The sequence below is a fragment of the Drosophila persimilis genome, unplaced genomic scaffold (genome assembly GCF_003286085.1).
Source record: "Drosophila persimilis strain 14011-0111.01,24,50 unplaced genomic scaffold, DperRS2 tig00000766-arrow-arrow-pilon, whole genome shotgun sequence".
In the NCBI taxonomy this organism is placed as follows: Eukaryota; Metazoa; Arthropoda; class Insecta; order Diptera; family Drosophilidae; genus Drosophila; species Drosophila persimilis.
The window spans coordinates 629,854-641,009 of NW_020825350.1; the positions used below are offsets into that span (position 1 = coordinate 629,854).

The 11,156-nt window shown below is 50.8% G+C and overlaps 1 protein-coding gene across 1 annotated transcript; it reads left to right on the forward strand.

Annotated features, from left to right (window-relative positions):
* The first annotated feature begins 1,023 nt into the window (after positions 1–1,023).
* Positions 1,024–10,131, forward strand: LOC6600371 (protein wings apart-like). The gene is made up of 8 exons (XM_026992584.1): positions 1,024–1,738; positions 2,089–3,179; positions 4,488–7,511; positions 7,588–8,457; positions 8,536–8,705; positions 8,781–8,869; positions 8,944–9,134; positions 9,215–10,131. Exons 2-8 carry the CDS (start codon positions 2,187–2,189, stop codon positions 9,473–9,475), a joined length of 5,598 nt encoding a protein of 1,865 aa, XP_026848385.1. The 5' UTR covers positions 1,024–1,738; positions 2,089–2,186; the 3' UTR covers positions 9,476–10,131.
* Positions 10,132–11,156: the final 1,025 nt, after the last annotated feature.

Here is an 11,156-nt window from a genome sequence, read left to right on the forward strand (position 1 = left end):
TCTCTGTTTTAAAGCTATTAACGATATTCGGCAGTTAGTGGTTATCTTACTGAGACCAAGAATATGAATCGATATATGTGTTTGTACTAATCAAACGCATTAATAGGCTTAAGACATGTCAATCTGAGAAGAAGTCATTACAAAAGTTTCAAATAAGCTTGGAAAACAGAATTTTAATGTTTAATGAAATTAAATAGGATATACAAAATGTTCGTACTCGTAGCGGATACCTGTTGACCACACACTTACGTTTCGTTCCGCTTACACTTACTTTTTATGTTTTGACTTTATTTGTTGAAACCTTATTTAGGAAAAAAAAGGATAAAATGGAGCGTTCAAAACTAGCCAATCTTGTAGAAAATTGATGTTTCAATAGGCTAAAATTATGTGATCAGGTATAAAAGTTCCAGCTAGTTAGTAATATCAAATCTATTATAAATATTGTAAATATGGTTTCCAATCCTTGATGAAATTCGATGAACTCATTTTAATATTCCACCGTAAATTAACGTATATTTTATCGTTAAATCCGAAGTAACACAAATTTCATACTTCATAGTATGTTATAGTATTTTTCAGTATATTTTAAGAATCGATATCGACTCACCCTCTTGCCCAATGCACCAATGTAGAAACCGTGTAGAAATGCCCTTTTGAGCCATCCCAGACCACATCACATCGTAACACTAACCATACACTATACTGTATGGTTAGTGATCGTAATCAGCATTGAATTCCTGATAATTCAATAATTACATATACATGTAGTTAATATGTAGCGAGTATGTAGATAACTAAATGTCTAGCTAGCTAGTAATATTCAACCGAATATCAAAAACGGGGAATAGAAGCAACATGAATACAATTAATTCGTCAGTATATTAACGATATATTTTGAAATTTGTGATGTAGTTTCGGTATATTTCTGATGGTCACCGTATATTTTATCGATAAGTCCGCGGTCACACTGATTTGGTCCCACTATCCGTAGTTTCTGCGAAAACAGAAGAAAAATAAACTTTTCCGTGAGATTTGTTCGCACAAATTGTAAAAAATACAATCGATTGGTAGCGCGCTATAACTCCGTTCGTCCCCCACATATGTATCACAGTGCGGCAGGCATATATGCCACAACAAACGCAATATTAAAGTTTCGCACGAAGAAGCAGAACGGACAGCAGCTATAATTGTAGATGTCTTGTTGTTGTTTCTGTTGTACCTGCCCCGACTCTCGCCATGACGCGGAGATGATGCTGCTACTGGGGCAACATTGAGGCAAAGTAAAAGTGGTTGAAATGTGTGTGCAACAAACTACGCTGCAGTCGATGATGCAGATGGCGACGTCCCAGCCCCATTGATATCGGGCGCGGGGTGGGGAGCATTTACTTAGGTGGAAAACTAACTATCGCCCAGAACTCGTGCGTGCCACAAAATTGCGCCAATAAGCAAAAGAGAGGCGAACGCAAACGCAAACATCGTTTGTTTTATTGCATTCCTCGCTCGCACACACACACACACACACACAAACAAACAAGCAAGCACCAAGCACTCACGCACACTGGCCAACTCTCATCCAGCAACACACGCGCACGCATATGCCCATATGTGTTCGTGTACATGCTGCAGCAACAGAGATTTTGTCTACTACTCTCACAAACACACATGCATTTACGCAGCAAAACGCAGCACAACAAAACCACCACCACCTCTCCTCTCCTCCGCAAATGTTTTGCTTGAGGTAAGTCCCAACGTCAAGATGCAACACTTGCAACAGCAACAGCAGCAGCAACATCATAACACCAGCGGCCCGCAACAATTGCAACAAAGCGAGCAAAAGTGCAACAAATTGATTTGTGTGTGTTTTTTTTTTGTTTGGAGAATCCAATAAAAATTGGAAATCGTTGACAGTCCACGGTGTGCACTAGTGTGTGCTCGCTCCCACCCATCGCTGGCATACGGTCGCACGCTTTGTTGTGTTTTGCTGTTGCTGCATTTCTCTCGCTCCGCCCCAGGATGCTCCTGTTGTTCAATTTGTTGTTTCAGTGTTGCAAAAAGGTTAAGTTAATTATGCATTTTGTTCGCTTCCAGTGAGAATCCAAGACAGTGAATCGTTGAACCAGTCCAGGCCTCAGGAAGAGCACAAGGAAGAGCCAGAGCAGCAGCAGTAGTCGAAGAAGCCCGCCAAGATGTCGCGCTGGGGCAAGAACATCGTCGTACCGCTGGATTCCCTCTGCAAGGAGAAGGAAAACACCAACCGGCCGACAGTGGCCCGTTCCGTGGGCACCGTGGGCAAATGGGGCAAGATGGGGTTCACCTCGACCCGCACCTACACACTCTCCGCCCTCCATCCGATGGCAGCGGCGGCGGCGGCCGCCGCAGCAGCAGCCAGTCCCGCCCAAAGCCCGGCCTCTACATACGACCATGATCCGAACGACATGTCCGTGTCTGTGCCGGAACCGCCCAAGCCTAAGAAGTTCTTCAAGTCACGAAACGCCGCGCCGCCCGAGGTGATTGCCCAGATCATCCAGCAGATGCCGCACTGCGTCGACACGTCGCCGATGCGGGATCAGCATGCCGCGCCCGCCGCCCACGAGACCCTCAAACAGAAGCTGGTCAAAGGCAACTCCGCAGAGCGGAAGCGCAAATCTCCCAAGAAGAAAGCATCAACGCCTGCGACGCCCTCGACGCCAGGTGCGTTCGGTCTGGACAGCGATGGCATGGATACGCCGGCGGATCATCAGGAGGGTGGCGACGAACCCCGGTCGACCAAGAAAAAGCGACCCAAGGAGGAAAAGAAGCTCAAGCCGGAGGCGCCGCCATCGCGAATCCTGGGACGGACCCGCAAGGCGGTCAACTACCGTGAGGTGGACGAGGACGATCGGTATCCCACGCCCACTAAGGATCTAATCATTTCCAAGTCGCGTACCCCAACGGAAACGGTTACATCAGCCTCGGCATTGGCCGCCTCTGTGGCTGCCACCTCCACAGAAGCCATCACCTCGACAGCAGGCAGCAGTCCCGATTCTGGTCTAGCGCTTCCGCCCCCCATAACGGCGCCCAGTACCGCGGCTGCGTCTGCTACGACAACGCTGCCGCTGCCTCCATCCGCCTCCGCCACGAACTCCACAAGTGCATCCCGCACGCCGGAGCATCCGCCCATTGTGCTGCGCATTTCGAAGGTGAGTGTGGACAATCGGAGCCCTAATCCTTACACCTGCCTTAAATCGAAGTTTTGTTTGTGTGGACACGGGTATTGGGGAATAAGAGCACTAAGGACTGTTAAATATCTGGAGGAATGCCTTGCCTCGAGCCTTACGAAAATAAAAGATTACTTTATGTTCTTGCAAAGAAGGTTGCAGCCGGAGGAGTCGGCTCGAGTCCGTCTCCGTTTATCTATCCGATTCGAGACGGTGACGAATAAATATTGAGAAACACCTGTGGAGCACAGAGCAAGATAAAGAGCCTTCACAAGGGCGAACGTTCGAAATGGAGAAATGATCTGCTGATTGCAGACTAGTCGCTATAAAGATACCTACATATGTATCTGTTTCTGTGTTTTATGTTGATTGTAGGTTGCCACAGACGATCTTGAATAATGTTCTTTAAATTATGATTCTTACTTGTACATAAATGGGTTTACCATCAAAATATTGGAATCTGAGATATCGTGATAAACATACATATATTCTTGATCAGCTATATACAGTATATATATATATATATATATATATATAAGTCTATACAGGCATGTCCTGCTATATATATAATCATATTCATGAAAGATTCGTTAACAATATTTAAAAATTCCCAAATAGTTACATATACATATATGTATGTATATAATTTTTTTCTTCGGCGGTCCGATCGCTCTCTTTAGATTTCTCTAGCGGCTAATAAAATCAATCAGTAAAAGCAGAATTAAAAATATTAATATTCCCACCATTAGTGGAGTACCCTCAACATTTGAGAGCAGCCGCTCCGCAAGCGATCTCCCTCCTCTCTCTCTCTCTCGGGCTAGTTCGCTCACTCACCCCTCTCTTTTTGACGGCTCTCTTTCTCTCTCTCGCCAGTTCTGGCACTCGAGTGCCAGAGCGCGCTGAGTGGGAAAGAGAAAGCGACAGCAACAACAAGGCAGTGTTAAATTACGCGCGCTTTTACATTAAACGGAGTTTTTTTTTGTCTTTCTTTCTTTCTTTCTTTCTGGGCTGCTTAGCGTTTTCTGTTTCTTGTTCTGCCGCTGCCTTCTGCTTCTCTTTCTGCTTCTGTTATTACCTTGTGGCTATCTTCTTTCGACAGTCAGTGTCGCCGCAGTTGTTAGCGGCAGTTTTTCAGACGCTTGGGGAAACGAAACGCGACACCGCCAGACATTTGCCATCCAAAGGGGAAGAGAACAGAACAGAACAGAACAAAAGTGGAGGAATCAGACGACAAAACCCGAATTTGAAGTTGAGTCTAAAAACGGATCGAATTTTCAATCACTTTTGCAGGGCACTTCCCGCTTGGTCAGCACGGACAGCGAGGAGCCGCCCGGCAGTTCGCCAGCGCATCATCAGTACCAGCAGCAGCAGCAGCAGCAGCTCCTCCAGCATCATCAGCAGCACCACCTTCAGTACCAGAACCAGAGCCAGAGCCAGCAGCAACACCTGGAGGAGTCATTTGGAGCAGAGACTGGAACAGTGGGAGCGGGAGGTGTAGATAGAAGAGACGACGAGAGAGAAAAAGTTCCTGCAAATACGCCAAAAATCATTGTGAAACCCCTTCGACCTCCTGGGGCCGAGGGAACGGGTGCCGCCGCCGCCGCCGCCGCCGCCGCCAGCTTCGAGGAGCAGCGCCTGCCAGAGGAGACAGAGGAGGACGCCGACGAGGAAGAAGAGGAGGAGGAGGAGGAAGAGCCGCCAGAGATCAACTATTGCACTGTGAAGATCTCACCGGACAAACCCCCGAAGGAGCGCCTGAAGCTGATCATCAAGACCGACGTGATCCGGCACGCCATCGCCAAAGCAGCCGCAGCAGCGGCAGCCAAAGCAGCCGGGGAGGAGACGCGCAGCGAAAAGAAGTCCAAGAGCAAGAAGCACAAGCACCTCAAGCACGCCCAGTTGGAGCAGCAGCTGCTCACCAACTGCAATACCAGCAACACAGCCAGCGGTGGAACAGTACCCAGTGCGACAGTCACATCGACAGCGACAGCGACAGCCACAGGCACAGGCACAGCAACGGCCACCGTCACAACGGAGGCTAACTCAGAGTTTAAGACGCCGTCACCCCACCTGGCCCTCAACGAGCCCCCGCACCAACAACAGCAACAGCAGCAGACGCAGCCGATCCCAATCCAGCCTCATCGCGGCTCGGTAATTTCGCCCACCACACGCTCGGACCACGACTTCGACTCGCAGTCCTCGGTGCTGGGCAGTATCTCCTCTAAGGGAAACAGCACGCCGCTGATGCTGGCGCAGGCCGTTCAGGAGGACAGCTGCGTTATTCGGAGCCGGGGATCCAGTGTGATCACCAGCGACCTGGAGTCGAGCCAGCACTCGTCCCTGGTGGCGCCCCCCTCAGACATCGAGTCGCGCCTGGAGTCCATGATGATGACCATCGATGGAGGGTCAGCTGCAGCTGGGACGGCGGTATCTGATGTGGCACCGGGGCCGCTGCAAGAGGATATTCTGGCCGTTCTCCGCGGAGACGTGACCCGGGTCAATGGAGCGGGAGAGGAGCCTCCAGCTGTGGAAGAGCCGCCGCCCAAACGGGCCACGCGGGGAAGGGCTAGAAAGGCCAACAACAATGTGGATGCGGCACCAGCGGCGCCATCAACGGTTACAGAAACGCGGACACGCGGCAGGACCAAGGCAGCGGAGACAGTCACATCGCCCGTGGCCCCGGCCGTGCCCGTGGCCGTGGCCGTGCCTGTGCCTGTGCCCAAGCGGGCCACACGTGGCACTCGCGGCGCCAAGAAAGCGGAACTGGAGACGAACATGGAGGTGGACGAGTCTGGTCCGCTGGCTGGGACCGACCAGGAGGATGCCACGGCAACGGTCACGACCACATCCCTGCCGCGACGAGGGCGCAATGCCGCCGCACGGGCCAACAATAACAATCTGGCCAGCATCAACAACAACATCAACAAGATAGCCGCCAGTCTCTCGGCCAAGGCGGAGGCCAGTCGTCTGGCGGAGGGCGGGCCGACACCTGGGGCGCGCAGCTACGGGCGGAAGCGGAAGAACCAGCAGGTGACGCAGGTAGTACCGCAGGAAGCGCAAGCGGGCGGCGAGGGCGCGGAGGACGCTGCTGCACAGCGGGAAGAAGAGGATGAGGAGGAGCAGCCTACGCCCGCCAAAATTCCGCACACCGATCCCGATCCCGAGCCCGATCACGACGCGGATGCCGATGCGGATGCGGACCACGATAACGAACCGGATCCCGATCCGGATCTGGACGAGGCCGACGAGCTGTCGAACAACTCGAACTCGAATTCGAACAACTCCTCGCTTCACCACGACGGCTCCTCGTCGTCGCCCCCGCCGCGCGACTTTAAGTTCAAGGACAAGTTCAAGCGTACCCTCACCCTCGACACACAGGTGGCCAATGCTAATGCAGAGGCCGCTGCAGCCGCTGCAGCCGCCGCAGCAGCCGCAGCCGCCGCAGCGGAAGCGGAAGCTGCACCAGCAGCAGAAGCAGAGGGCGGGGCCACCTCGGCCGTTCAACCACCACCACCACCCGCAGAGACGGAGCAGCGAGGAGCCGTGAAGCTGGTCATTTCCAAGAAGAAGGGCAGCATCTTTAAGAGCCGAGCCCTGGTGCCCTCCGACCAGGCCGAGCAGGCGACTGTGGCCAAGCGGCACCTCTACAAGCACAGCTGGGACGCGGCCCTCGAGGCGAATGGCGGTGGCACCGGTAGCGATGCCAGCAATGCCTCCGCTCCCGGCGGTGTCTCCTCCACGGGCGGTAAGGACCATATGCTGCATATGCACCTGCTCGCCACCAAGTCGGATGGCGACTTCTGCGACAGCCCGTCCTCCAATAACAACACGAGCAGCGGAAGCTGCTCCTCCTCCACCCTGCGCGACGACAGTCCGGGCCTGGGCCTGGGACAGGGTCTGGGCAAGGTCTCGCGGAGCTCGGCCAAGCAGATCAGCATGCCCGCCGCCCATACCATGGTGGAGGGCTTCGACATGGACGCGGCCGAGGTGGAGGAGCTGGGCCTGGAGCGGGTCGTGGGGCTGAGCAGCGTGGGAAATCTAGTCGGTAGCAGCGGCAGCGGTCCCATTCGGGTGGACCGCAAGACCAAGGAGTACTACACGGTGGTGCGGAATGTTAAGACCGCCCACCAGATCCAGGAGATTGGCGAGTATCAGGAGATGGACGACGACGTTGAGTACATACTGGACGCCCTGCAGCCGCATAATCCCCCTGCAACGCGCTGTCTCTCCGCCCTCCAGCTGGCCACCAAGTGCATGATGCCCGCCTTCAGGATGCATGTCCGTGCCCATGGCGTGGTCACCAAGTTCTTCAAGGTAAGTAGTCCTGGAGTAGAAATGGAGACTGAGACGCGAGCGAATATCCTTACAATTTGTATTTATATCTGTTTAGGCCCTGTCCGATGCCAACAGGGATTTGAGCCTGGGCCTGTGCACCTCGGCCATCATGTACATCCTGTCGCAGGAGGGCCTTAACATGGACCTGGACCGGGATTCGCTGGAGCTGATGATCAATCTGCTGGAGGCGGACGGCGTGGGCGTCGGCGGGGCGGCCCCCTCTGACCAGCGGGCCAACTACGAGCGGAACAAGCAGAAGGTGCGCGAGCTGTGCGAGGAAATCAAGGCACAGGGCAAGGGCACCCACCTGAACGTTGAGTCCATCACGGTGGGCACGCTGGCCATGGAGACGCTTCTCTCGCTGACTTCGAAGCGTGCCGGCGAGTGGTTCAAGGAGGACCTGCGAAAGCTGGGCGGTTTGGAGCACATCATCAAGACCATATCGGACTTCTGCCGGCCTGTGATCGCCTGCGACATGGACATGGAGCGGCAGATCACGTGGGTGCCGGTCCTGCTGGACAACATGCAGACGGTGGCTCGCTGCCTGCGCGTCCTGGAGAATGTCACGCAGCACAACGAGGCCAACCAGCGCTACATGCTAACCTTTGCCAAGGGGCGGGCGGTCGACACGCTCTGTCTGCTGTACCGGCTCTGCAGCCGGCAACTGGTGTTGCATCCCTCTACCACAGAGCTGGCCACGGGCAGCAACAGCCGCAAGGAGCATCCGGGCGTCGCCATGCGCGAGCTTCTCATAAACGTGATGAAGGTGCTGATCAGCCTCACGCACACCTTCAACGAGGCACACCCCTCGCTGGGCGCCGATCTGCTGGGCAAGCGTGGGGACGTGATCGAGACGAGCTTCCAGCTCTTGCTGCTCTCAGGCAACTACATTCCGGAAAACTGTGTCTTCGAGCTGAGCATTTTGGTGAGTCTGCCGAGACCCTGCTCACACCCATTATACTGACCATTGTACTGACAACACCTCCATCTCCATCTCCACCAGGTACTCACTCTGCTGATCAATCTGTGCATGTACACGCCGCGCAATCGCACCCATTTGATGGAGGCGTTTGCCCCAGCCGAATATGTGGCGGACACTCCTCCGGTGCAGGGCAGAGTCAGTGCACTCCAGGCCCTGATCGAGTACTTTTACAAATGCGAGGAGCTTGCAAGGTGAGATCAGGAGGAAACAGACCCCTTTGAGAAGGACAGAGATTTATACGTATTATTGGTGTTCCGCCCTTACAGATTGGTGGAGAAGAACACTGATGCCTTCCTGGAGAGCAACGAGACGGGAAAGAAGAAACAGGAGGAAGTCGAGGAGACGGTCAACAATCGTGAGTAGCTTCATCTGTGTGTGTTTGTTCCCCGGCAACCCAATCTAATCAAATCTAATCCCATCAAACAACAGTGCTTCAGCGCGCTGGCCACCACATGGAGCATACGCTTAAGGGCAGCTATGCGGCTATTCTTGTGGGCAATCTGATAACCGACAGCGAGCTGTACGAGGCAATAGTGCGGCGCCAGTTACGCGGCCACAGCTTCCGGGAGGTTGTCGGTGTGCTGGAGAAGTACCACACCTTCATGAATCTGACGTCCAGCGTAAGTAGTCCCCTCCTAAAGTTCCGTACTTCCCTGGCAGTTCTTGTGTAATCGAATCTCTCTAAAAATCCATTCCATAGCTGGAGGCTGCTGTCGTGTCTCACATGAAGTCCACGAAGCGCATCATCGACAACTTCAAGAAGCGCGATTACATCTACGAGCATGCGGACGAGCATGACGACGGTCTGCCCCTCAACCTGGAGACAACCGCGCAGGACCACCAGGATGAGCTGGCGGCGGGCATTAGTGGGGACACGACCACTTCCTCCTCCACGTCCTCGTCGCCCACATCGTCGACGCGCGTGCCGCGCGTCTACAAGACATACAGCAGCCATAGATAATCGCTGTAACCGTGAGGGAGGAGGAGGAGGCGACAGCCTGCCACCAAAATATAAATCTGTTTGTGATTATGTAATTCGTTTATGTGTTTATATGCCGCCACTATATCTACTTGCGTGTAGTATGTGTATGTATTTGTGTATATGTCCCCTGCACTAAGCTTCGGATCAGCTACCATTATCCTTTACAGATATATAAATACATATATATGTATATATGGTTATATGTATAGCCGCGATAGGGATAGGGATAGTAATGTGAATGTGAATGTGTGAATATGAATATGTTTATTCGTTTCCATTAACCAAAAGTGATAGTAAACTCTTGAGCATGGTCAGCGTTTAAACTACAACCCGAGACAGTAACCGGAAAGCGGAGACCCCAATCGAAACGGAAATGATCGACAAAAATCGATCAATGCGGAATCGAACCCTCAGTCGAAACGGAAACAAACCTGTAACCGAACTAGTACGATCCCGTAACCGAACCGAAATCAAACACGAAACTGGAATCGATACCGAACCCGGACCCGAACAACACAAAGATCCAAATCCACTACTGATATGTGTACGTTATATAGTCATAAGCAATATTAGCCTAAACTAAACTACTGCTTACCGAAACATGTAAATATTGTTTAATCAGCGATTTTATCGAGTGCGTCTTAGTTTTTATTTGTAATGTGTTTTTTTTTACCTATTCGTACTCTTAAATATATTAAATTCCTATCTCTTTTGTTGTAATCTTTAGATTACACATCTCAAAATATCCAGAGATGCAGACAGAGACCGCGAAAAAGAGCGAGACAGAAAGAGAAGTGTAACGAAAGCGAGCAAGGAGAAATTTAGGATTGCGTAATGTGCAAGAATAAAGAGTTATTTTATTGCGTAAACCTAAACCTAAGCTAAAGAACACCCTACTTATAAATCTAAAACTGATAAATAAATATATATATATATCTATATATATATAAATAAATATATGTATGTGTACGTTTACAAAAACCACAAAAAATGTCATACCTAGGCTAAAAAAATCAGAGAGACAGAAAGGCGAACGCGGGCGCGACGCAAAGAAAGAGAGAAACAATTTCGGGAACAAAATATATATTTATTTTGTGTTTTTAAATTTGTCGATAATATGAAAAAGTCTATATATATATATATATGTACATATATATATATGTATATTAGGAGTACGTCATATATTGTTCTTGCAGAAAAAAAGAAAGCAAAAATAAAACCAAAATAAAAAACATACAAATATGAGTCGTATTGTGATTTGAAAAAGGACCAGAAATTTGGCTTGGTTTAGGGATGAAAGCTTGAGATATGGGACTACTGCAGTTCTTTGCTATTCTCCTGTAAGGGATCGTGAGAATATATTTTAACAGCGCAACACTTCTCACCTTCTGATCTGTACATCATCTTGATTCACAGGCCAAAATTTATTTTCAATATGTATGTACATATGTATAATGTACATATGATCTAATGTATCAAATAAAATACACAGATGTTAAGGTAATACCAAAGACTATAGAAGACCAAGATGTTGCATGAGGAACAAATTCCTCAAGTGGAATACGGGCGCGTGGGGTACTGGTACGCTTGGTACTGGAATTCTCTTTTAGGCTATCCTTCGGCTCTGGCCGTGGTCCGCTGCCTACCTATGTATGTACTC

Coding starts and splice junctions, on each gene's coding strand:
- LOC6600371 (XM_026992584.1), top strand. CDS start 2,187: ATGTCGCGCTGGGGCAAGAACATCGTCGTACCGCTGGATTCCCTCTGC. Junction 3,180..4,487: donor TTGTGCTGCGCATTTCGAAG/GTGAGTGTGGAC, acceptor TCACTTTTGCAG/GGCACTTCCCGCTTGGTCAG. Junction 7,512..7,587: donor TGGTCACCAAGTTCTTCAAG/GTAAGTAGTCCT, acceptor ATATCTGTTTAG/GCCCTGTCCGATGCCAACAG.